This window comes from Corella eumyota, chromosome 1 (assembly GCF_963082875.1).
Source record: "Corella eumyota chromosome 1, kaCorEumy4.1, whole genome shotgun sequence".
NCBI lineage: Eukaryota > Metazoa > Chordata > Ascidiacea > Phlebobranchia > Corellidae > Corella > Corella eumyota.
Window position 1 is genome coordinate 17,246,598 of NC_137490.1, and position 27,650 is coordinate 17,274,247.

Below are 27,650 nucleotides of genomic sequence, written 5' to 3' on the forward strand. Positions count from 1 at the left end.
TGATAAATTTGTGCTAGCTTTTTAAATTTATTTTTTTATTGTTTTCTTACCATTAAACTATATTATAAATAAGATTTGTTGTTTATTTCATAACATGCGGCTCAAAGAAAGCAATTCCGATAATGCCTGAAAAAACCTTTAATATATCATTAAATATATCACTTTACCATTTTGCTGATTTTCATTATATATAAAATTTGTTAAATTTTTTTTAACTTTAATTTTATTTGTAAACCAGGTTTTTACACAATACAAACTGACAAATTTATTTAAAATACGATTTTGAATAATGCAAATTATTTCTATATATGCAATAGAGTGAAACTTTTTGCATTTGATATAAACTGCTTTAATTATTGCATTAACATTCCCCACGTAGAAAAGCAAAAATACTGCACCCTGTTGAATCTATAGACAAAAATGAACTTAAATTCGGTATTGCATACAAGCTAGTTTAAATTAGTAATTTTAAATAAATACCATATTAAGTTACTTGATTTTTCAACTAATATTTATACCTCTAACACAACTGGATGAACAAGAACAAGGTTTTACTTTGCAGCTATACCCAGGCAGACAAGTTCTAAATTGACATGGGTTTACAAGGCACTTGGGGCAAGGTTGTGTTGCTGTTATATAAATTTATATAAATTATATAAATTTTGTACTTTTGTATGAGTGAGATTGCTTAATAATAAATTAATTAGATCCATTTTAAAATCAATATAAGGTTGGTATTATTTAGAACTTTATTCAGCAAGAGGTTTTTTGGATATTCATTTTTTTTACTTGGGAGTGGAACACATCTTGATCGACATGAACAAGGAATTGCTTCACATTTTGTTCCGGGTGGACATCTTCTGGTTGAACATGGTCTTGATGAACATAGTGGACATGCAGCTAAATTTTGATAAAAAAAAGGTAACTAATTTTAAATAAAAATTTATTTAAAGTTAAGAATGCTGGACTGTATTTTTAAAATATTTATTATTTTAAACTTTGCATAAACACTCCTTAAAGTTAAACACTTACTTGGCGTCGGATCTCTTCTACATTCTGCCACACATGGACAGTTGTTAGGATTATAACATGAATACCCAGGTTTGCAAACTTTTGTGTTACATGGATTTTGTAAGCATGCTATTGCTGGGCAAACTAAATACAAAAGTTACAAAAAATTAAATGCATTTTAGGCCTATTTTAAAAAGTTTTATTGGAATTTAAACTTGTTTTTATTTTCTAATCTAGTTTAAAAAGTTTATAAACACATTTGGACTGCATTAATTTATTAACTGACTTAGGTTTTTGACACATTCTCCAACACATGCACATCCAAATGGATTTATACATCTGTAGCCAGGATCACATTTCATAAAATCACATTGGTTTACTAAGCAGTTTATATCTGGGCACGGACCTGCAAAAAACACAACTTACTCAGACTTAAATAAAATCATTTATAAAAAATTATTAACTAACTTTTTGTTGATAAATTTTTTTTCTTTGAAAAATTCTAAACATTCAAGTTAGATTAAAAATAAGCTTGTCGCTTAAAATTACGTCAGCATTCAACTATTATATAATGTTTTAAGTAAATTAACTAACCCCTTGTGCATCGCGTAATAGACACAGAGGGATCCCAAGCTGCTAAATTTCTAGTGACTCGTCTGCAAGTTGTAGTCTTTTCACCTAACAAGTTCTGTCCAGGGGGGCAGGATAGTCTGCACCTCGACCCTACTTGATTTTCATTGGAGCATTGAGAGTTGAAACGATCGGGAAGGTCAGGACATTCAACTAATTTGTTAAAAAAATTGCATTAATTAGTGTATATAAATGTAATAGTAATAAACCATTGTTTGCTATCAACCGTTTATTTAACTTTTTTGCTCCAAGATTACCTCTTGAAACGCATTTTGCGGTGCAGGTACAATAATTTGGTTGGCAAACAGTATTAAACCCACATCGTACTGTGGCACAAGGTGTTATTGGTCCACATCTATGCCCTGGAAAGGGCCTACTGCAATCTAAAATAATGGTTAAATTTTTTTTCTATTTTTGTGGTAGGATATTTGGTTAAATATGTGTTTGTTAGTATCCACAAATGTTTATGTTTTTTTTTGGTTAGAATAAATAACCTCTGCATCTCGTATTAGACACATCTCGACTCCATGTTCTATCTCTTTGACAAATGGACAAACTAGGTCCAACTAAAATTTCACCATTGGGACATGCAAGAATTCTACAACGTGAGCCTCTATTTCTTCCGTTTGTGCATCTAAACCTTAAATTAGTTGGAAATCTTGGACACTGGGTTGGTGAATCTGAAAATAATTTGTTTAAAGACTATGTTATTTTTTACAAAAATAATATCAATCAAGGCAGTTAAATTCTATTATGAAATGCTAAAGCAATCTAAATCCTCTGAATATATCCAAAAAAGATCATTTTTTGTAAGTAGGCAATCCAGAGTTGGCTCAGTTATTGGACAATGTTCTTAAAATAAACAAACGCAGTTGAAACATAATGGCCTAAGCATTTTAGTTAATTTTGGTCAAGCGACCCTTGGTAATAGCTAGTACCTATGATCACATTTGTGCAGATTAAACTAATTTAAGCCAACAAATTTATTACAGAATTAACTTTTTAGGTATAGTGTCAATTTTAACTTGAAAGTTTGTTACAAAACTGGTGTATTAATTTTTATTACCAACGGCAACACACTGGGCCTGACAGGTACAAAAATTAGGAACACAAACACTGTTCACTAAACAAGTAGTAAAGGCACATGGAGTGGTGGGACATGAAGGCGGGTTAGGTTCAGTTGGCACACACGTGTCTAAAGAAAATACAAATGTTGACTAACTACAGCACACAATTAATTGACTCAAACTATTAAATATTGTTAAATAAACAGTTCCTCCAACAAAAAAATCATCTTTGTGAAATTTAAATAAAAATGCAACCTTAAGTTAATTAACTAAACAGTTAAATTTTATTACATCAAAGGTAATCCATTTTAAGCGAAAAATCGGGGTAGGGCCCCTTAAATTTTTTTTAGTTATGGGCAATTCTTACCTGGAACACATTCGGCAGTACAATCGCAGAAGTTAGCCTCGCAAGTTGTTCCCACAGCACATAAACGAGTGGCACAAGGTGTAAGAGGACAATCCAGAGTTGGCTCAGTTATTGGACAAGATCCTTTAAAGAGCAAAAACAAAATTAAGTTACGCGGCAAACGTCAAAATAACTAGTTTGTTTAGTTTAAAGCCTGAAGAAGAAATAGAAATAATTTGCATTAGGCTAAAGATGTATATATAACGATTAATAGAATTGTTTTTGTCGTTAATAAGAGTTTTATTATATTAGGCCTATTGAAATCTTGTTTAGTTATGGAAAAGTTTTACCTGGAACACATTGTGCGGTACAATCACAAAAGTTAGCCTCGCAAGTTGTTCCCAGGGTACATAAAATATTAGCACAAGGTGTAGTGGGACAATCTAAAGTTGGCTCAGTTATTGGACAAGGTTCTAAAGAGTACAAAAAAATTTGATTATTGGGTTTTTATTTATTTAAAAAGAAACTTCGGAAGAAATATATGGCATCAGAACCAATTACTTGTGAAAGTTGAACAAATTGTATTTACCGTCACGAACGCATGTTGCTATGCACGTGCAAAAATTTGGCTCGCATGTAAAACCAGGTTGGCAATCCGCAAAGTTACAAGGGTTTTCAGCACAAGTAGGAGTTGGCATATTGCAATCTAAATAATTCAAATGAGAGTAAAGTCTTTTCTTTAATCCAACCACGGTTGGCTCAATCATTGAACAAGGTTCCAAAAATACTCAAACAAGGTTGACACATGTAATAGCTAGGCGTTTTTGTTAGTTTTGGTAACGCCATTACTTTAAAAGCACTACAGGTACTATCGGTAGTACCTTAGTAATTTATTACAGAATTAACTTTCTAGTTATAGTGTCAAGTTGAAAAATATTAATTTCGAGTTAAAAGCCTGTTACAAAGCTGGTATATTAATTTTTTATTACCAAGGTCGACACACTGGGCCTGGCAGGTACAAAAATTAGGAACACAAACACTGTTCACTGAACAAGTAGTAGAGGCACACGGAGTGATGGGACATGAGAGATTAGGTTCGGTCGGCACGCACGTGCCTAAAGAAAATACAAATATTGATTAACTACATCACGCAATTGATTATTTCAAACTAATAAACATTGTTAAATAAACAATATGTTTAACGGAAAAACGTTAAAAAAAAACACGGTTTTCTTTCTTTTTGCAAAATCACAGACAATTAATTGTTTTGCAAAGACGATTTGACCGGGCATGTAACTAATAATTGCACACGTTTTTTTGCACACGTTGTAAATACGTGTTTTGATTTTCTGTTAAATATAAAGATGAAAACCCCGGGGCGTATGACTCACCAGCGATTAAAATTAACATATAACTTAGTAATTTAAACAGCATTGTTTAACAACGCTTAAATTTTTCTTACCAACTGGAGGCATGCATACTCTTCCGCAACCGTTTGAGCAACATAATTGTCCTGGCGGACAAGGTAAGGTTGTCGAACATGCCTCAATGCAAATACCAGCACCGGAAGGGGGTGGGCACTGCGGAGCTACAAACATTAAAGTAGTAAACTTTTTTAAAAAAGATAAAAAAAACTTGCATTTAAATAAATCTTATTTTGGTTGAGGCAAAAACGATGTTTAGAATAACCCCAAGTAGTTTTTATAAGTATTTATTTTTGGTTTAGCTAAAATTGAAAATATATAATAATACACTTACGATTAGAACACTGAGAAGTAACGTCAACGCCGTTCGATAACAATCGGTGTGAACAATCGCAATAATTTGGTATGCACAAGGCTTCCGGAAAAAGCTCGCATTCTTGATTTAAACAAGGATCCACAAGACAAGTCACAACGGTATCAGGAGGTACATTGTCACATATACCTGCCAAGTTATAAAACATAAATATTGCGTTATAAATATTAAAATATACAATGAGCTTTTTTCTCCGATTTAATTTGTCCGCTGTCATGCCAAATACATTATATAATTATTAAATGAGGATTAAGAATTTTAAGCCAAGCATAACTTTTTTTGAAGCGCTTTACGAAACCAACCTTAACAAATTATAACGATTGTTTTATTTTAATAATACACTTGAGTCTTTATAAACAATATTATTTTTGCAGTTTTAAGATGAAACCAAATATTTTGTATACTAATAACATTCTCATTTACTCATTATTTTTAACAAATTTACTAACAATCATCTGCGGCTATAAAAACCCCACTAAAAAACACTATACGGCCACAAGTTCCACAAAAACTGTTTCTACATATAGCGTCAGGTACTGCCGAACAAAAAAAGTTGTCACAAGGCAACGAGTCAGCGCATGATACAAAAGGAACCCCGGGTGGACATTGTGTATCTACATATAATAAAAAAGCATAATGACATAATTTTGTTTAATTTTTAAGGCACATGTTAACTTAAAAATGAATAAGTTGAACAGCATTGTTTAACAACGTTTAAATTTGTTTTACTAGAAGGAGGCGTGCATGTTCTTCCGCAACCGTTTGAGCAACATAATTGACCGGGTGGACAGGATGTAGATGTCGAACATGCCTCAACACAAATACCAGGATTAAAAGGTATTGGACATTGCGGGGCTGCAAAAATTTAAATGGTAAGCTTTTTTAGGTGAGTTATAAAATATTCATGCCTAAATAAATCTAATTTTGCTATTACAACAACCAAGGTGGTATTGTAAATCGCGTTAAGGCAAAACGATGTTTAGAACAACCCTAAGTATAGGGTACTTACATTTTTTACAAAAATTTATTTTTAATTTAGCCAAAACTCAAATATCTAATAATACACTTACGATTAGAACATTGTATAGTTACGTCAACGCCATTTAATAAAAATCGATGTGAACAGTCGCAATAATTTGGTATGCACACGGCGTCCGGTTCAATTATGCATTCTTGATTTAAACAAGGATCCACAAAACATGTCACAGCAGTATCAGGGGGTAAATTGTCACATATACCTGTCAATTTGTAAAACGTAAATTTTGCATTATAAATATTGAATTACTAAAAACTGAATAGTTATATTGAAAAGTAATTAAGGCTTAGACTAAATAAATGGCAGCAGTTACACAAAAACAAAATACCTGGCAGGCTAATATACGCTAATGTTATTTACAGAGAAATTTAATGAACTTAAATTTTATGCCAAATTAATTAGGTAATTATTAAATAAGAATAAGAAATTCTTTTAAAGCGCCCAACAAAACTTGGCTATACCAAATTACAACAAGTGTTTTGTTTTATTTAAACATTTTATTTTTGTCAGTTTTGACATGTGACTTGTTTTTTTTTAATAACATTTCTATTTACTTATTATTTTTAAAAATGACTTACAATCTTCTGGGTCTATAATGACCCCATTAAACGACACTGTACGATCACAAGTTCCACAAAAAGTGTTTCTACACATAGCCCCAGGTATAGCTTGACAAACAAAGTTGTCACAAGGCAGTGGTCCAATACAAAGAGCTTGATGGACATTGGGTGGACATGGTGGATCTACAATTGTTAAAATAGCATTTAATACAGTTTATTTGAACTTTTTAAGGCGAACGATAACTTTAAAATAAATGAATTTAACAGCATTGTTTAACAAAGTTTAAATTTGTTTTACTCAAAGGAGGCGTGCATGTCCTTCCGCAACCGTTTGAGCAACATATTTGTCCTGGCGGACAAGGTAAGGTTGTCGAACATGCCTCAACACAAATACCAGCACCAAAAGGGGGTGGGCACTGCGGAGCTGCAAACATTTACATAATTAGCCCAGGTACGGAATAAAAAAAAGAAAATTGCATTAATCAACTTTAATATACTAATTTTGCTATTATAACAACTTACGTGATATTGTAAATTGCGTTAAGGCAAAATTTAGCTGCAAATACCAGATTGTCGCAAAAATAAAATAAAAGTTTTTCATATTCACTTTTAGCAGTTAAAATAGCACTAAAAACTGAAACAGATTATCGTAAGTAAAGCTATATTTTAAACGCAACTTTATTTTAGTACAAATATACGAAGTTTCTATACACGCAAGACAACGTTTTAAAAGTAAGCCATGACTTTAAATTTGCAGATATTTACGTTGCCCTATTTATTCGTTTTTGAACCAAGTTCAGGGCCGCCGGCAATTATTTTCTCTTTAATCTGGTTAATCTTGCGTCTAATTTTATTAATTCCAACTCCTTGTAATTACAGCGACATTTAATAAACAGGAATTATAAAATTCGTGCTACTCAAAACTTTTTGAATATTGAAAAAAAACAAGTCATTACCTTCGGAATTATTGGTTGTAACTATGAATTGTTGGCTTTTATACTTAAATACAAAAAATGTGAAAAAATTACAGCTACATCTGGCAAATTACATTTTGCGTTTTTATTTTAATAAAAAAGATTGTGTTGAATTTAATAAAGTACATAACATGATGACCTTTAATACGAAGCCTCAAGCACATTTAAGTTTAATAGAAGTTAGTGCACGATATTTTTTAAATTAGTCCACTTTATTAATAAAATAAATGCTGTTTATTGTGCGCAGGTAAGTTACAAACAACAAATATTAGTTGCGAGTTGCAACCGTATTGCGACAATTTAAAAACAGACCTTAGGGCGGGCAATCGACTAGATTCTCTTAAGGAGTAAGACATATTTCTAGGGCAGGCACATATACTCTCTTGAATAACATTTGATTGGCAAACCTAATCTTAAAACTTTAACTTTGTAACATTTGTAACAAAAATTACCAATTGTATGGAGATCATGTAGTTTAAATAATTTCAAAGAAAATAACCAATTTGTGCATTTTAATTAAAAGCAGTTTTACAACAATACGAGTTGGAGTTACTAAAACCTGCCCTGAGTGTAAATAGTAGAGGCAATCAATGTATATGTTTCGCCTGAATTGATTAGCTGACGGCAACAAATCGTTGTTTTGATATGTAAACCCTTTAAATTTGGTGAGTTTTTGACAAAACAATAGTAGATTAATAAAGTTTAAAACTGTTAGACTATAAAACTGTAGTATAATTAAAAATACTTGATTAAGTTAAGTTTATTAAATGTATGTTTAGATAAGATGTGTTATGATAATAAAAAAAATCTTCAAAAACATAAAAGTTAGAGCAATTTTTTTTTGCCTTTTTAGACATTAACCAGATCACGTGGCCCGTAACGTCATATGCACATGTAACATTCTAGAAAAAGAAATTATTAGAAATTTTAAATACAACAAAAGTTACATATTTTTTTTTAGTTGCCAAATGACCTAACCTTATGTTTTCTTAGTGCCTGCTCGCGTGACTCGATGACGTCATCGTCTGTAACATGTTGTGTAAAAAAATATAAGAAAAGTGAAAATTTAAATCAAAAAATTGTTTTACTATTAAAACCGCAATAGCCTTATGAACATATTTTTAAAATATTTTAGCAATTAATTATCGTTCGAAATCTTAGATTTCAAAACACATTGTTATTGTCATTATATTTATTATTATGGTTCGAAATCTTAGATTTCGAAACATATTGTTATTGTCATTATATTTATTATTATGGTTCGAAATCTTAGATTTCGAAAAATATTGTTATTGTCAGTTTTATTATTATTTTCATTTTTCTTTCTCATCCGAACTTTGGTTCAAAATAACTTTTGATCTTGTTTATATAAAGTTCTGAAATTTTAGTATGTTGTTTATAATAATATTGTGTTCCAATCCTCCTATTCTTAAAATTTAATTATTACTAATTACTAATTGCTTGTTTATTTATTAAAATTTAAAGAACGTTATTAATTTTTCAAATCTTGGTCAATTGTATATCATAATATTAGTAACTCAAAATTTATGCACCTCAAATAGTAAGACGCACCTTAAATAGTAAGATATTTATTTATAAGATGTAAGAGCAAGTGTGCAATTATCTGTGGGGTCCCACCAACTCAACAATTTGAGCTAATGTCTTATAACTTTAGCTTGAAGGGGACGTGTCATATTACATTTGATAATATGATACGGTAATAATTTTTAAAGTTTCCTTAAAAGTTTAATTTAAAAAAATAATTTTTTTAAATTATTACGCACCACAAATAGTAAGATATTTATTTATAAGATGTAAGAGCAAATGTGCAGTTATCTGTGGAGGAAATAAAAATTGGAGATTGTTATTAAAGCGCGGAATAATGAAAAAAATTTAATTTTTTAGTCTGTATTCTAATAATTAAAAAAGGTATACGTAATATTTGTTTAACTAGTTCAATTAATATTTTTAATTAAGTAATGTCTATGCATAAATTTATTTACAATAAAGATTAATTTTAAAAATAATTAAATAATTTCGAACCATTTTTTATTTATCAAATAAATCTAGTTAATATTTAAAATAGTTATGATACTTTTATCGATAATGTGCCATTTCTCGAAACACAATTTTATATACTTTATTAAAACCGCAATACTCTAAGTAACATTCTATAAAAAGAAATTATTGAAAATACTTAACAAAACAAAAGTTACATTATTTTTTTATTTTGCCAATTGTCCTAATTTGTTCATATTAGCGCCTGTCCACGCTACTCAGTGAAGTCACCGACTATACCAGTTTATGCATAAAAATAAAAAAAATAAAATTTTATATCGAAAAATGACTTCACCGATAAATCCACAGTAGCCTTATAAACGTATTTTTAAAATATTTGGAAATTAATTAACATTTTTAAAAGTTATGAGAATTTTATCGATAATGTGACATTTTTTAAAACACAATTTTATGTTTTTTATTAAAACCGAATTGCCCTAATGAACATTCTAGAAAAAAAAATTATTGAAAATTCGTAATAAAATAAAAGTTACTTTATTTTTTTATTTTGTATTTAGATTACTGACGTCGACATTTCGGGCATGCTCGGGGATCGAGATATCATACACAAACCATTTGCGGCAGCGGTTGAATTGTTCATAAATAAACGTTACATATTTTAATTATATATAATACAGTTTATTTAAATACAATGTTGTCAATTTTTTTTTTCATTATTTGTAAAGGCTAAACTATACGCCAAATTGTAGCTATCAATTAGCAACCTCACTAACTCGGTGAAAAAAACTAGGTTTATTTGATAATTTAAATATGTTTCAAAATCGTTAGATCATTTTTAATTAACTTCTATTTAGGTAAATATAAATATAAATAAACAAAATCTATTAATATTAAGTATTAAATGCTTTGACTAAACAAAGAAAAGGGAAAAAATTTAAATCGAAAAATAATTGTTTTGTTAAAACTGCACAGGCCCAATTAACGTGTTCACAAAATAGTTTTCAAAAGGATTAATATTCATAAAAGTTATGACACTTTTATAAACAATTTATGAAATCTTAAAACCAAAAAATTTAAATTTTATTAGACGCGCATTGGGTTAGATAACATTCAAGATAAAACATTTCGCGAAAATTTTTAGTAGAACAAAAGTTTGAGATAATTTTTATTTTGGGTTTAATTAGGTCACGTGATATTTTTGGCCAATGATATTGCATACAAATTTAAAAAAAAAAAATAAAAAATTTTAAATTGAAAAATAATTGTTGTGTTAGAACCGCACAGGTCCAATTACCGTGTTTACAAAATATTTTTCGAAAATATTAATATTCATAAAAGTTATAAAACTTTTATTAAAAATTTATGAAATCTCAAAATCTGAAATTTTATATTTAATTAGGCGCGCATTGGCCTAACTAACATTCAAAATAAAACATTTTGCAAAAATTTTGAGTAGAACAAAAGTTTGAGATAATTTTTATTTTGGGTTTAATTAGGTCACGTGATATTTTTGGCCAATGATATTACATACAAATTTTTGGAAAAAAAATAAAAAATTTTAAATCGAAAAATAATTGTTGTGTTAGAACTGCACAGGTCCAATTACCGTGTTTACAAAATATTTTTTGAAAATATTAATATTCATAAAAGTTATGAAACTTTTATTAAAAATTTATGAAATCTTAAAATCTGAAATTTTATATTTAATTAGGCGCGCATTGGCCTAACTAACATTCAAGATAAAACATTTTGCAAAAATTTTGAGTAGAACAAAAGTTTGAGATAATTTTTATTTTGGGTTTAATTAGGTCACGTGATATTTTTGGCCAATGAGATTGCATACAAATTTTTTGAAAAAAAATAAAAAATTTTAAATCAAAAATAATTGTTGTGTTAGGACCGCACAGGTCCAATTACCGTGTTTACAAAATATTTTTCGAAAATATTAATATTCATAAAAGTTATGAAACTTTTATTAAAAATTTATGAAATCTTAAAACCTAAAATTTTGTATTTTATTACACGCGCATTGGCCTAACTAACATTCAAGATAAAATATTTTGCGAAAATTTTCAGTAAAACAAAAGTTTGAGGTAATTTTTATTTTGGTTTTCATTAGGTCACGTGATATTTTTGGCCAATGATATTGCATACAAATTTTTTGAAAAAAAATAAAAAATTTTAAATCGAAAAATAATTGTTGTGTTGGAACCGCACAGGTCCAATTACCGTGTTTACAAAATATTTTTCGAAAATATTAATATTCATAAAAGTTATGATACTTTTAGTAAAAATTTATGAAATCTCAAAACCTAAACTTTTGTACTTTATTAGACGCGCATTGGCCTAACTAAAATTCAAGATAAAACATTTCGCGAAAATTTTCAGTAAAACAAAAGTTTGAGGTAATTTTTATTTTAGGTTTAATTAAGTCACGTAATATTTTTGGCCAATGATATTGCATACAAATTTAAAAAAAAAAAAAAATTTAAATCGAAAAATAATTGTTGTGTTAGAACCGCACAGGTCCAATTACCGTGTTTACAAAATATTTTTTAAAAATATTAATATTCATAAAAGTTATAAAACTTTTATTAAAAATTTATGAAATCTCAAAATCTGAAATTTTATATTTAATTAGGCGCGCATTGGCCTAACTAACATTCAAAATAAAACATTTTGCAAAAATTTTTAGTAGAACAAAAGTTTGAGATAATTTTTATTTTGGGTTTAATTAGGTCACGTGATATTTTTGGCCAATGATATTACATACAAATTTTTGGAAAAAAAATAAAAAATTTTAAATCGAAAAATAATTGTTGTGTTAGAACTGCACAGGTCCAATTACCGTGTTTACAAAATATTTTTCGAAAATATTAATATTCATACAAGTTATGAAACTTTTATTAAAAATTTATGAAATCTCAAAACCTGAAATTTTGTATTTTATTAGACGCGCATTGGCCCAACTAACATTCAAGATAAAACATTTTGCAAAAATTTTGAGTAGAACAAAAGTTTGAGATAATTTTTATTTTGAGTTTAATTAGGTCACGTGATACTTTTGGCCAATGATATTGCATACAAATTTTTTTTAAAAAAATAACAAATTTTAAATCGAAAAATAATTGTTGTGTTAGAACTGCACAGGTCCAATTACCGTGTTTACAAAATATTTTTCGAAAATATTAATATTCATAAAAGTTATGAAACTTTTATTAAAAATTTATGAAATCTCAAAATCTGAAATTTTATATTTAATTAGGCGCCTATTGGCCTAACTAACATTCAAGATAAAACATTTTGCAAAAATTTTGAGTAGAACAAAAGTTTGAGATAATTTTTATTTTGAGTTTAATTAGGTCACGTGATATTTTTGGCCAATGATATTGCATACAAATTTTTTTTAAAAAAATAACAAATTTTAAATCGAAAAATAATTGTTGTGTTAGAACTGCACAGGTCCAATTACCGTGTTTACAAAATATTTTTCGAAAATATTAATATTCATAAAAGTTATGAAACTTTTATTAAAAATTTATGAAATCTCAAAATCTGAAATTTTATATTTAATTAGGCGCGCATTGGCCTAACTAACATTCAAGATAAAACATTTTGCAAAAATTTTGAGTAGAACAAAAGTTTGAGAATATTTTTATTTTGGGTTTAATTAGGTCACGTGATATTTTTGGCCAATGATATTGCATACAAATTTTTTGAAAAAAAATAAAAAATTTTAAATCGAAAAATAATTGTTGTGTTAGAACTGCACAGGTCCAATTACCGTGTTTACAAAATATTTTTCGAAAATATTAATATTCATAAAAGTTATGAAACTTTTATTAAAAATTTATGAAATCTCAAAATCTGAAATTTTATATTTAATTAGGCGCGCACTGGCCTAACTAACATTCAAGATAAAACATTTTGCAAAAATTTTGAGTAGAACAAAAGTTTGAGAAAATTTTTATTTTGGGTTTAATTAGGTCACGTGATATTTTTGGCCAGTGATATTGCATACAAATTTTTTGAAAAAAAATAAAAAATTTTAAATCGAAAAATAATTGTTGTGCTAGAACTGCACAGGTCCAATTACCGTGTTTACAAAATATTTTTCGAAAATATTAATATTCATAAAAGTTATGAAACTTTTATTAAAAATTTATGAAATCTCAAAACCTGAAATTTTGTATTTTATTAGACGCGCATTGGCCTAACTAACATTCAAGATAAAACATTTTGCAAAAATTTTGAGTAGAACAAAAGTTTAAGATAATTTTTATTTTGGGTTTAATTAGGTCACGTGATATTTTTGGCCAATGATATTGCATACAAATTTTTTGAAAAAAAATAAAAAAATTTAAATAAAAAAATAATTGTTGTGTTAGGACCGCACAGGTCCAATTACCGTGTTTACAAAATATTTTTTGAAAATAAAAATATTCATAAAAGTTATGAAACTTTTATTAAAAATTTATGAAATCTCAAAACCTAAAATTTTGTATTTTATTAGACGCGCATTGGCCTAACTAACATTCGAGATAAAATATTTTGCGAAAATTTTCAGTAAAACAAAAGTTTGAGGTAATTTTTATTTTGGTTTTCATTAGGTCACGTGATATTTTTGGCCAATAATATTGCATACAAATTTTCTGAAAAAAAATTAAAAATTTTAAATCAAAAAATAATTATTGTGTTAGAACCGCACAGGTCCAATTACCGTGTTTACAAAATATTTTTCAAAAATATTAATATTTATAAAAGTTATGAATCTTTTATTAAAAATTTATGAAATCTTAAAACCTAAAATTTTGTATTTTATTAGACGCGCATTGGCCTAACTAACATTCAAGATAAAACATTTCGCGAAAATTTTCAGTAAAACAAAAGTTTGAGGTAATTTTTATTTTGGGTTTAATTAGGTCACGTGATATTTTTGGCCAATGATATTGCATACAAATTTTTTAAAAAAAAATTAAAAATTTTAAATCAAAAAATAATTGTTGTGTTAGAACCGCACAGGTCCAATTACCGTGTTTACAAAATATTTTTCGAAAAAGTTATAAAACTTTTATTAAAAATTTATGAAATCTCAAAACCTAAAATTTTGTATTTCATTAGACGCACATTGGCCTAACTAACATTCAAGATAAAACATTTCGCGAAAATTTTCAGTAAAACAAAAGTTTGAGGTAATTTTTATTTTGGGTTTAATTAGGTCACGTGATATTTTTGGCCAATGATATTGCATACAAATTTTTGGAAAAAAAATAAAAAATTTTAAATCGAAAAATAATTGTTGTGTTAGAACCGCACAGGTCCAATTACCGTGTTTACAAAATATTTTTCGAAAATAATAATATTCATAAAAGTTATGAAACTTTTATTAAAAATTTATGAAATCTGAAAACCTAAAATTTTGTATTTTATTAGACGCGCATTGGCCTAACTAACATTCAAGATAAAACATTTCGCGAAAATTTTCAGTAAAACAAAAGTTTGAGGTAATTTTTATTTTGGTTTTCATTAGGTCACGTGATATTTTTAGCCAATGATATTGGATACAAATTTTTTGAAAAAAAATAAAAAATTTTAAATCGAAAAATAGTTGTTGTGTTAGAACTGCACAGGTCCAATTACCGTGTTTACAAAATATTTTTCAAAAATATTAATATTCATAAAAGTTATAAAACTTTTATTAAAAATTTATGAAATCTCAAAACCTAAAATTTTGTATTTTATTAGACGCACATTGGCCTAACTAACATTCAAGATAAAACATTTCGCAAAATTTTCAGTAAAACAAAAGTTTGAGGTAATTTTTATTTTGGGTTTAATTAGGTCAAAAGGTCGCGCGAACAATTCAACGTACGCGAAATAAAAAAATGTTTTTTTGTTCTTTTAATTATTTTCGAAAATTTCTTTATCTTGAGCATTAGTTATACCAAAACAGTTCTAAAAAAATTTAAAAATCAATGTCATAAATTTGTCATAACTCTCGGAAATATTAATGTTTGCTAAAAAATTTTTGCAAGCACGGCTGTTAGAACAGTGCGGTTTTATTGGTATAGTTATTTTTTGATTTAAAAAAAAACGTCACGTGATCATATGACCGGCTCTATGTACGCAAAATACAAAAAATTGGTAAGTTGATTATTTTGAGGAGTCTACGTTGGGAACCAAACCTCGGAACTCAGTACTGAGAGTTGTGGGCCTTTCGCACTGAGCTAACTGCCACGACCTTTCAATGATGCGAAATTGTATACATACCTTAAGTAAGCACTTGTAATAATAAAAAAAACTAGATTTATTTGATAAATAAAATATGGTTCGAAAATATTTGATTATTTTTAACATAAATTTTTATAAATAAAAAAAGATATGCATAAACATTAACCAAGAATATTACAAACCTTTGATTTTTAATAAACAAACAAGCATTTATATATATAATACAAACAAAAACTAATATTTAACCCAATTTTAAGTTGGTGATATTAGGATATAAATTATAGTAAATTTTTAATTTTTAAAATTGATTTTTATTAAATAAACAAACATTTAAATATGATAAATAAACGGAAATTATTTTTCTAATATGTTTTTTAATTACTTATATTATAAAATACATCATACCAAATGTTTAATGCTTAATGTCGAACTTTAATTTTTAATGAACAAACCAGCATTTAAACATAATAAACAAACAAAAATTAATTTTTAATTTATTTTTAAGTTATAAATATTATAACATATTACTGACCAAAATTTAAAAACCTAATAACAATCATTAAATTTAAATAAACAAACACCTATTAATTAGTAATTAGTGTTAAAAATTAAAATTTTAATTCATTTTTGAGTTACTAATATCATAATATACAATTGACAACAATTTAAAAAATTAACAACAACGTTTAAATTTTAATAAACAAACACTTATTAATTAGTAATTAGTGATAAAAATTAAAATTTTATTTCATTTTTGAGTTACTAATATCATGATATACAATTGGCCAAGATTTAAAAAATAAATAACAATCTTTAAATTTTAATAAATAAACACCTATTAATTATTAATTAGTGATAAAAATTGAAATTTTAATTCATTTTTGAGTTACCAATATCATGATATACGAATGGCCAAGATTTAAAAAATAAATAACAAACTTAAAATTTTAATAAATAAAACACCTATTAATTAGTAATTAGTGATAATAAAATGTTGTTAATAGGAGAATGAAAACACAATCTGATAATAAACAACATACTTAAATTTCAAAACTGTAAATGTTCACAAACAAAATTTATGTTAACTCAAAAGTTACAGCTTATAAGACATTGGAAAAGATTAGTAATAATAATAACTAGATTTATTTGATAAATAAAATATGGTTCGAAATTATTTGATTATTTTTAACATAAATTTTTAAAATTAAAAAAGGTTTACATAAAAATTAATTAAAAATATTACATATATTTGATTTTTAATAAACAAACAAGCATTTAAATATTATATACATACAAAAATTAATATTTTAACCGAGTTTTAAGTTGTTAATATCAGGATACACATTAGACTAAATTTTAAATTCCTAAAATTGATTTTTGATTTTTAATAAATAAACAAGCATTTACCTATGATAAATAAACAAAAATTATTTTTTAAATATGTTTTTTAACTCCTTATATTATAAAATACATTATATCAAATTTTAAATACTTAATGTCGAACTTTAATTTTAAATAAATAAACAATAATTTAAATATAATAAACAAACAAAAATTAAATTTTTTATCTATTTTTGAGTTACTGCTATCATGATATACAATAGACCAAGATTTAAAAAAGCAATAACAATCTTTAAATTTTAATAAATAAACATCTATTAATAAGTAATTAGTGATAAAAATTAAAATTTTAATTCCATTTTGAGTTACTAATATCATGATATACAAATTGGCCAAGATTTAAAAAATAAATAACAATCTTTAAATTTTAATTAATAAACACCTATTAATTAGTAATTAGTGATAAAAATCAAAATTTTATTTCATTTTTGAGTTACCAATATCATGATAAACAAATGGCCAAGATTTAAAGAATAAATAACAATCTTTAAATTTTAATAAATAAACACCTATTTATTAGTAATTAGTGAAAAAAATTAAAATTTTAATTCATTTTTGAGTTACCAATATCATAATAAACAAATGGCCAAGATTTAAAGTATAAATAACAATCTTTAAATTTTAATAAATAAACACCTATTAATTAGTAATTAGTGATAAAAATTAAAATTTTAATTTATTTTTGAGTTACTAATATCATAATGTACAAATGGCCAAGATTTAAAGTATAAATAACAATCTTTAAATTTTATTAAATAAACACCTATTAATTAAATAAACACCTATTAATTAATTTTATTAAATAAACACCTATTAAAATTTTGAGTAAAACAAAAGTTTGAGGTAATTTTTATTTTGGGTTTAATTAGGTCACGTGATATTTTTATTGATCTTATAACTTACATTTTTATATGACGTCACATAGCCACATGGCCAGGTTAACGTTGAAATATGCCTAAACAAAATTTTGCTGTAATTTTTATGTTTCTTATATTTTGCTGAATTTTTTTAGCTAGTCTCTTAGTTAAACAATTGCGCAACAGATAAATGTGTTAATTTTTATTTTTAAGATTCACCGAAATTTATGAATTATGCATATTACTTTTAAAAATAATAATATTTTTTAAAATTATTTTAAAAAAAGGCTATCAAGCAACTGCAATTTAAAAAAAAAATTATATTTTATAATTTAAAATTTTTTTATAATTTTGTATAATTTTGGGGTATTATTTAACAAAAAAAGAGTATAATTTTGAGGTATTATTTAACAAAAATTTCTTTGTTTTTCTTTTCAATATCGACTTTGTTTTTTTATAATTAAAGTAAAACAATATTATATACGAGTCATGGCTGTAAACTTTAGCCCAATGTTACAACATTTGTTTATTGGACCCTTAGTATTATAAATATAGTTTATTATTTAAAATGTTTGTGTATGTTTTTAGCTTGATTATTTACCTCCAAAACTTCAACCGTGTTCAAAAAAGAGTGTGATTCTAACAAAAATTGAGTGACTTTATAACTAGCAAAAGTTCACTTTTTAACTTATAAGAATAGTTAGTTTGGAACTCAAAACTTCAAAATCTTTGGAACTGTTACCTACGCGAAAATGTCTAAATTCAGTGTTTTGTCATTTTTTTTGAAAATTTGGTTAAACATTTACATCCATATATTAAGTTCTTAAGTTTGTAAAATAACTTTACTTTGTTCAGGTTGGTGATACATAGTTTAGTCCACACTTCTTAAAAACGTTGTAATAATATGAATATTAATATCACATTTACATTTGACAAAAATATAATTTTTTTAATCCTTGACTTACGTCTTTATTTCAATTTTTCAATACAACACTTTGACAGTTGACTTAGATTTTCTGAAACCTAGCATTAATTCTAAAAAAGTATTAACCTTTTTATATATATTACTACATAAAATAAATTGTAGTATTTTTTATAAGAAATATTGTACTCTAAACTTTATTTAAATTCAGTGCTTTATAAATATAAAAGTTTGTTTACGTGCAAACATAACGCTTTCTTTGTATTGTACTGTAGTAACCTAACTAGAAGATCTTGAATTGTACAAATGTTTACGTTGTAGTAAATTGAAAGTTTCCTGAGGGATGATTAGATTGAAGTTGAGGAAATACGAAACAATAAAATAACATTAGCACGCTAACTTTTCAGTACTCGACCATCAGCCCCGGTGGCCTAATGGATAAGGAATTGGCCTCCTAAGCCAAGGATTGTGGGTTCGAGTCCCATCCGGGGTGAGCATTTTTTGTTTGTTTTTAGGTCGTCCCGAACTTTAAACGTATCGATACTTAAAATTGCTTTGCTTGGGGTATATAAGCATAGCTGTCTTCAGTATTCACTTTGTAATATTAGAAAAATTCAACTTATTTAAAGATAATTTTTAATAAAATTTTAAAAACAAAGAAATAAAAGAATAACACTGTGTTTATATACCTATAACAACCTGTTAATATTAAATCGAATAACATAAAAAATAAAAATTGTAAAACAATGATAAAAATCAATAAAATGTATTGCCACAATATTGGAAATCTGTGTAAATAAAAATAAATAAAATTGTTTTTTGAATTTTTTTAAATAGTTGAAAAAATCTTCTTTCTTGATTTTCGAACGGTAATATGCGACTGAAAAAGTGAACTTATTTGGTTACTATTTTGTCCAATAATTGACCTTCTATCACTTTTAAATTTTTCGATTTTTTTCGAAACACTTGAAACTGATCTTCTTCGTCGTTCGTCGCTGGTTTTCGAACCAACGACCTCAGTTTCTGCGCATTGTTTTAGCAAAAATCGCTGAAAGGAATCACGTTCCATTAATATAAAAATGCAACGCTGGGCAACAAGAAATGTTGATTCGTTCGGTTCGATTAAATTCAGTTTGGTTTTAGCTCTAGTGTTTTCGTCAATGTTAATCTGTAAAATAATAATTTTGTTAAAAAATAAAAAAATAAAAAATAAAAAAATAAAAAAGGAGAACTTATAAAAACAATTTTTTAATAATGGCGTTATACAAATATAGTTAAAATTTTGTTACACATTTTTTTAAACATGGCTGTCTAATTATAATTTAAACAATGCATTTAAATGTCACATAATGATTGGTTGTTTAATGTTACATCAAACAAATTTTAGGTGACCTAATTAACACAACAATCGTGTTTTTATGACACTTTTTCTATGATTTATGATCTCATAAAATCAAAAATTTGAAAGCGTGTTTTATTGTTCTTTATAATAAATGTGACTACAAAGAAAAAAATTGATTGATCTCTATTTTAAAACATTGATCATAAAAGTGACTAATTATCCCATTTTTAGAACATAAACAGATTATTATGAGAACGCAATAATAATTGTTTTCAAGTTTAAATAAAAAACAAAAATTAAAATATGTTGAATAATAATCCATTTGATTTATTAAGTTAAATTTAAAAGAATATTAGCCTGTCAAATTGTCGCGTGAAAATCAAATATCTGAATTTTAGAGTTTTTAAAAATTGAAAAATGTCAAAAATTTCGCTTTAAAAAAAAGTAATCTCACCTCCTGATCAGAACCAACGCGGATGTATTTGTCAAAAATAATTGGAGCTAGTTTTTTCTGTTTCGTGATTTTGTGCTGTTTGTAGGTTTCGACTTCGATCCAAAAGTCCAAGTTTTCTTCGCTGAATTCTTTTTGAAGAAAGGCCCGGAAATCTACAACTCGAGCTAAACATAAAAAAAATAATTTAACTTAAGTATTTAAAAAAATTTTAAACCATTGCTAATATCATATTTGGAAAAAGATGCAATTTCAGTCATAAATTAATTATACGAGTCCAGTATAATAAACGCCCACTTGCCAATTAAGTAGTATAGGAAATCGTATAATTTTAATACAAAGTGGATATTAAAACGTGAGCAACCCAAGTATGGTTTATACCGCGATTTGGTGTTATTTTAGGCAGTGCTTTTTATTTTCTTTATATGGATTTCAGACAAAACTAATTGCAAAAATTAATTGCGGCAAAATCGCGGTATGGCGTTCAAGTAATTATTTTCTTTATCCGACAATTAATATCAGCGACTCGTGCCTTTTGTTAAGCGATTAAAAGTCGCGATCCTTTGTTTTCAAGTCGCCAACAGTAATGATTTTCATTACTTAGACGTCTCGAAAAAATAACAAAGACGATTTTGCTTTCGTGTTTTAATGACGTAAGATGCGACAAACAGACCTATAATCTTAAAATTGGAGCACTAACAAGCATGTAATTGTGGCACCATATAAAAGTAAACCGAATAAACTCTCCACTTACGAAAACACTTACTAAAGCACGCCGCATACAGCCATAAAAGGTTATGGCGAAATTCTATTTTTACATAATCCAAACCTAAACCAACTATTACCTAGAGATGGAATTTCAAATATGACCTTTGAAATAAAGTAAATGCAAATACGTCAACGTATTTTATAGTGGGCGGATTTCGCGTTACGTTGCGATAATGATGCGTCTAAACACACAAACCTCATTTTAAAACCGTATTAAATATCACAAATAGGAAACCTCCTAAGCCAAGATAAAGACAGCTCATTATTTTTAAATGTGTCCCTTATGCGTTATTGAAATGTATCGGAAGGATGTTTACAAATAAAGTAGGTCATTTTATTGTGCGCCCACCAACAGCATGCTATCGTACTGCGCTGTATATTTGGTGTTATATTATTTTCAATCGCAGCTGCGCGTGAAATCACAATCCAATCCAAAGTGTATTTAGATGCCCGATAACTACTGGTGCATCGCCGTTAATCAAAGGAAATACACATTTCAAATATGGAGATTTATAGAAAAAACAAACACGTTGTATAAACCTATAGGCCTTGTAAATTTAAATGCTAATCCGCTGCCATCAAATATTTAAACTTATTTTTTTTCTTGAAAAATAATATTTTTGCCCAAGTTTTTATGCTTGTTTGACAGATTGTGGTAAATCTTTGAAATACTTATAACAATTTTTTTACCATATTCTAAAAATAAACCAAAACTATAATTGTAACTTATCCCTACAGGCAAGTGATTTAGAATACTAGTCCCTTATTTTTTAAAAAAGTGATTCATTTATCAAATTGACCACAAAAACTATTTATAAAAAAATAAAGGTGACAAGACAAATAATTACATATAGTTATTTTACCACAAAGTCGATACCTTTAATTATTTCAAACGTGATATTAACAAAAACCAACAGTTTTTATTTTTGTGACGAATTTATATTTAAAGCCGCGGTTTAACTGAGAAGTTGGTACGAAACACCCTGTGGTTATTTATTTATAGCATTGACTACTTTAAATAAACTACCCATACATTTCGAATTAAAGATTAAATCTAAAATAAAATTAGATTATTATTTTAATATAAAAATCGCTGTTACTTACAGGTTTTCTTAAGAAATTCTCGAAAAACGTTTTTCGTTGGCGACTCTTCATTTTTATTTAAATCCAACCTTTAAAAAAATTATTATTTAAATTTATATTAATGTTAATATATATATTACTATATGTTTTAAAATTCTATAACTTACCCAGTAAAAAACTCGCTTCTTCGTTTTTTTGAAGTCGTTTCGTTAGCTTCTTCGATTGACGACATTTCCAGTCGTTTAGCTACTTGTTTAGATCTATACTTGTGAGGTGTTCTTAAAATATCTAAACTACGTCTCTGTCTGACGGTTTTTTTCTTCGGCTTTTCTTCAGAAACGGGCATTATTAATTAATACGATCAATATTTTTCTGTATTATAATCGGGTTTGAAAAGCTATTGCCATTGGACTAGTACGACTGGCGACGCTCTTATATACGCAAATTTGAATCTGATGTAAACGAGAGAAGGAAAAAAATGCTTTCTCTCTCGTTTAAAATTCCAACATTTATGCGCAAATGTGTGATGACGTATCGAGTTATTACAAGCTAGCACTTAGGTTCTTGAAGCAAAAGTAAGAGTAAATGTAAAGGTGAGAGTATTAGCAAGGGATTAAACATAGAAGTAAACAAAGCACTAGGAAAGTTCTGGCATTTGCAAGTCGAGCTAAGCGGCATCTATGAGTTACTACTATTCAGCTGTTATTTCATTGAAGTTTAGTTTATCATTCATCCATTAACTCTTAATTAAATGATTTAACAAACAAAATTACCTTGTTTCCATACCAAATATAGCCACAACGTGCAAAAATTGCGATCTTGAATAATCACTTTATTAAAAGTCAATCGAAAATAAAATTTCCAACATTTTTGGACTAATTTGTTGATTACGAAGTTAAGTTCATTTTTAACGACTTTATATAGATTTTTAATGATCCAACGACCACTCTTAAAAAGTGTTGTCGCCTAAAAATTAAAAAGAGAAAATAAATGTGAACTCTGTTGTTAAAAGTTATAAAAAAATATATTACATAACTTTCCAACAACTAAAAAAAACACACGATACCTGAAAATAATATGTAAAAGTACACGTCATATCAAAAAATAAAATCTATACTTACAGCGTACTACAAATAAGGTAAGAAATAGCGACATAATTACCTGTACGCTAAATTTAACGAAGTATATGTTGAAATTATACACCTTTTTTATAATTTACTTTTTAAGTTTTTTAGGCACTACAAAATCTAACAAATAAAGTTACGGTTCAGTATTAGTTTATATTTATAGAGTCGAATTATAACAATACTAAAATAATAAAAAACTGTTTAATTGACGATTGCGTGTTTACCAAACTTAAACAAAATAAACAAACTCCGGTAACAATAAACTGCATTTTTTTATTATAACTCTATTTTTATTATAAATCCTATTTTATTTTGTTAACATAAAAATGCACTATATATACCTAGTAAACTTAACCTGCCTATAACTTTTTGTAGCTACTAAACTTTATCAGTCGCGCACCTTCTACTTTGGTTCGTTTGCTTTTTGCTTAAGGGTTATCAGTTATGCCCAAGGTTTACTTAGTTAATTAAAGCTGTACTGAATGCTTGTACAATATAATAAAACATGTTTTTTTTTAAATAAAATTACCTTAAAATTACGAGAAACAGTAATAAAAGACTTGTATAAGTCACCATTTCAACAAAAAAGTCATCATTTTAAATGAAATAAATAATATTTGTTGTTTTAATCATAGTCTAGATTACAATGAAGATATCTAAATCTTTATTTAAAATAACAACTAATTACATATTAGCATATTCTGCTGTTTTATCGATATTGGCGTAAGTGTTTTCTCTTGCATTTGCATATATATTGTCGCCAGGTTGATTGCTCATGTCCACATTAAACTGTTGCTGAGATATCGTAGGCAAAGTTTTTACTTTAAGTAAATTTTGTGTAAGTTTTTGTTTTAAGAGAAAGAAAATGGCTGCAAGACCTGACGTAATAACGACACCTACAGTAATCAGAATGTAGACATGTCCGTTAGTTTCATATGTGGAAGATACTTGTTCGGTAACTATAGATGTAGACGATTTCTGTTCATGTTGGTCGACAAGGCCAGTTGTTGGTCGGACTTCACTAAATGTGAAATTTTTAGCAACAGTTTTATTTTCGATTATAATTTGTTTTGTACTAGCTGCAGTTGCTACTTGTTCGGTAACTATAGATGTAGACGATTTCTGTTCATGTTGGTCGACAAGGCCAGTTGTTGGTCGGACTTCACTAAATGTGAAATTTTTAGCAACAGTTTTATTTTCGATTATAATTTGTTTTGTACTAGCTGCAGTTGCAGACACAACTGTGAATGAAGTATGAAAAGATTTTGTGTTACATGACATAGATTGTTGGGTATCAAAACCACATAGCCCTGCGTTTGAAACCAATTTTTCGTTTATATCCAAACAATTTCTTGATCTTGTTCGAGTTCCTTGAACGCAAGGATCATATTGACCCCACTCACCCCAGTTATAACAAACTTGATTGGTTGAACTACCAACACAGTAACTTAATTTAGTATTTTTATTATCACAATCTAAACACTGCCGACTTCTTATTTGACATCTAGAACCTGGATAATAAGTTGTCGATGCTGACCATGTACCCCAATGAAACTTGTCGCAATTTTTGTTTGTGTAATTAAGCATACATTGAAATGTATTACTTCCGGCAGTACATGGTACATTTACCTGAACATTTGTTTGGTTGCAATCTTTAACGCAGACTCCAAAGTCGCTAGTTGGATCTTGACAAGCCCCTTGCGAGTAAACTGGCTTAACCAAAGTTCGGGTTGTTTTGAACACATTAGTAGCTAAACATTGATGAGTTGTACGTATTACTTTGAAGGGTACAGTGCAGGGTGGTCCCATAAATGGCCCTTCTGCAACAGTTTTATATTCCGCCCAATTATCCAAACAAGATGTACTTGTTGATACTACTATTGGAACGAATATTACTTGAATTAACAATTTAAATATTTTCTTTATCATTTTATTTATCAATTAAATAAATTTCCATCCAACCGGACTACTTATTAGTTATGCTTCTCGTAACACAAAAATAATAAAATACTAGAAAGATAGTTTGATTTAATAATATTAACTAACATTCTGTGTAGGTTTGTTAATGCTTAATCCTACATATTTCCGTGTAGGTTTGTTAATGCTTAATCCTACATACATAGGTGGGCACAGTTAAACGAAAAAGCAACTTCGTTAAATGGTTATTCGTTACACATAACAGTAACTTCGCTAACGTTTTTCGTTAAATTAAACCAAATGTAACGGAAGTTATCGTTAACGTTAATATTTAATTAAAACAAACAAAGAAATTACCTTTTTTATAAAAAAAGATTTAAACAAATAGTTTTTTTCTTAATCGATGTTTTAACTAGACGAAAATGGTTTAGAAGAAGTTTTTAAAACTGGCTTAGGCCTAATGTTCAAATAACAGTAGCCGGATAGTAATTACTTACATCGTTTAAAAATTGCGACGATTAAACCCGATAAATGGCGATTTTAAACATATATATTCCTTATATTACCATGGATTTACTTGTAAAATATTGAGTTAACGGGCTTAATTTAACGGAAGCACAATTTAACGAAAGTTAACAGGTCCGATAACGATTTTTAAAATTAACTTAAAAGTTAAATTTTAACAAAAAAATTAACTTCGTTATTTAACGTTTAACGCTTTAACGATTTGGTGCCCACCTTTGCCTACATAGCTAATAAAATGCAGATCAAACAATATTTAAAACGTAATCAAAACAAATTGTTTTGTTAATGTAACGAATTTAAAACAACATATTTATTGACTAACAATTTTTAGCATTGCCAACGTAAATGAAGTCAGAAAAAATAGGCACTAATGCAAAAAAAATAAAACGTATTGTTAAATCTGTAAAAATAAGTTTAATCAAATGCCTGTTTTGTTTAGCACACATGGGTTAGTTACTAGTTTAACCCTAAAGGTTGTAAGCAAAGCTGTGCAATAAATTGCCCGTTCTTGACAGTTGTGAAACTGCCCATTTGGTTGAATGAGAATAATTTCTTGATGTGAGTATTTTAGTAAACACTTGTAAATCGTTTTGCTACTAATCAATATAATAACTTGGTATATACAACTAAGTAATATCTAATCAATTTTTGCAATTCAATGATAGAAATGTCAATGCAATGGTTGTACGTATTGTTTTGTCTATCAAGGTAGACGGAAATGATTTATTCCTACACATTATCCATCAGTACAAATTTAAAACATTTAAAATGCAAGAAAAACTTCATGTTAAATTTACAGCAAAGCAAAGATATATATTTTACATAAAACTACCACATATTTTTGTTATTATACAAGTTTTAAACAAACTTTTAATGAATAAGAGCATTTTGAAATAAACTAATTTTCTGCTTAAAGTTTCCAAGCATTGTTTACATAAATGACATCATAAAAAACGAAGTTTGTTTTCATAACTGTTAAATCATATATGTTTAAATCAACTTATTTAGGAATATTACTTTTTTTGCTTTTCTTAATGACGTCGGTGTACAAATCACCACCATTTAAATTATCGTTTGATGTTAGGTGGTCACTATTACAGGTTTTCTTTTTCTTAACAACGTCTCTGTATACGTCATTCTCGAATGATGACATGCTGTTGAATTCATCAACGATAGACTCTCTATTTGTTACATCATTATACATGACGTCACCAATTTGGTTACAAGCTGCGACAGGCAAAACATCTTCAGCAACCCTGTACATTTCTGGACTGGTGTCTTGCTTGGTAATTCCTTCCGGGGGTAGGGGGTTTGGTTGTTGCGAAGTAATTTTACGTCTTCTTCTAACTAAAAGAAAAGTTATTGCCAACCCAAAAATAACAATTAAAGTAACTGTTATTGAAATGTAAATTTGTACGTTAAATAAGGGTTGATATTTTAAAAGAGTTGTGGTGATAGTGAAACTTTCTGTATGATTTTTAATTGTATTTCGATTAATTGTACTAGTAAGTGTTATTACGGAGGAAGAATTAGTTTTAATATCACAGTAAATTGATTCTTTAAAATCGACTCCACATAATTCTGCT

At 27.4% G+C, this 27,650-nt stretch overlaps 3 protein-coding genes and 1 non-coding gene across 4 annotated transcripts; 1 reads left to right on the top strand and 3 right to left on the bottom strand.

Annotated features, from left to right (window-relative positions):
* Positions 1–62: 62 nt before the first annotated feature.
* Positions 63–7,083, bottom strand: LOC145759849 (uncharacterized). The gene is made up of 21 exons (XM_082573704.1): positions 6,970–7,083; positions 6,746–6,871; positions 6,466–6,630; positions 5,922–6,089; positions 5,581–5,706; positions 5,301–5,465; positions 4,813–4,980; positions 4,517–4,642; positions 4,044–4,169; positions 3,644–3,760; positions 3,405–3,527; positions 3,076–3,198; positions 2,708–2,836; positions 2,136–2,321; positions 1,899–2,024; positions 1,606–1,794; positions 1,298–1,417; positions 1,033–1,155; positions 790–900; positions 519–629; positions 63–408 (listed from the first exon to the last, which is right to left on the bottom strand). Exons 1-21 carry the CDS (start codon positions 7,046–7,048, stop codon positions 362–364), a joined length of 2,754 nt encoding a protein of 917 aa, XP_082429830.1. The 5' UTR covers positions 7,049–7,083; the 3' UTR covers positions 63–361.
* A 12,188-nt stretch (positions 7,084–19,271) lies between these two features.
* Trnar-ccu (transfer RNA arginine (anticodon CCU)) lies at positions 19,272–19,344 on the top strand. Its single transcript has one exon. It is a non-coding gene; the product is annotated as a tRNA-Arg (tRNA).
* Positions 19,345–19,563: 219 nt separating this feature from the next.
* Positions 19,564–22,878, bottom strand: LOC145740700 (uncharacterized). Its single transcript, XM_082558531.1, has 4 exons — positions 22,663–22,878; positions 22,517–22,584; positions 20,648–20,811; positions 19,564–20,019 (listed from the first exon to the last, which is right to left on the bottom strand). Exons 1-4 carry the CDS (start codon positions 22,839–22,841, stop codon positions 19,681–19,683), a joined length of 750 nt encoding a protein of 249 aa, XP_082414657.1. The 5' UTR covers positions 22,842–22,878; the 3' UTR covers positions 19,564–19,680.
* A 1,428-nt stretch (positions 22,879–24,306) lies between these two features.
* Positions 24,307–25,588, bottom strand: LOC145741247 (uncharacterized). The gene has a single exon (XM_082558803.1). The coding sequence runs from the start codon at positions 25,549–25,551 to the stop codon at positions 24,307–24,309; it is 1,245 nt and encodes a 414-aa protein (XP_082414929.1). The 5' UTR covers positions 25,552–25,588.
* Between the last annotated feature and the right edge of the window lie 2,062 nt (positions 25,589–27,650).

Excerpts from the sequence above, each read along its gene's own strand:
- LOC145759849 (XM_082573704.1), bottom strand. The coding sequence starts at position 7,048 with ATGAAAAACTTTTATTTTATTTTTGCGACAATCTGGTATTTGCAGCTA. Across the intron at positions 6,631-6,745 it reads GACATGCACGCCTCCTTTGA|ATCCACCATGTCCACCCAAT; the intron begins GTAAAACAAATT and ends TAACAATTGTAG. Across the intron at positions 901-1,032 it reads TAGAAGAGATCCGACGCCAA|CTGCATGTCCACTATGTTCA; the intron begins GTAAGTGTTTAA and ends ATCAAAATTTAG.
- LOC145740700 (XM_082558531.1), bottom strand. The coding sequence starts at position 22,841 with ATGCCCGTTTCTGAAGAAAAGCCGAAGAAAAAAACCGTCAGACAGAGA. Across the intron at positions 22,585-22,662 it reads AGAAGCGAGTTTTTTACTGG|GTTGGATTTAAATAAAAATG; the intron begins GTAAGTTATAGA and ends ATTTTTTTAAAG. Across the intron at positions 20,812-22,516 it reads AGAATTTCTTAAGAAAACCT|CTCGAGTTGTAGATTTCCGG; the intron begins GTAAGTAACAGC and ends TTTTATGTTTAG.
- LOC145741247 (XM_082558803.1), bottom strand. The coding sequence starts at position 25,551 with ATGATAAAGAAAATATTTAAATTGTTAATTCAAGTAATATTCGTTCCA.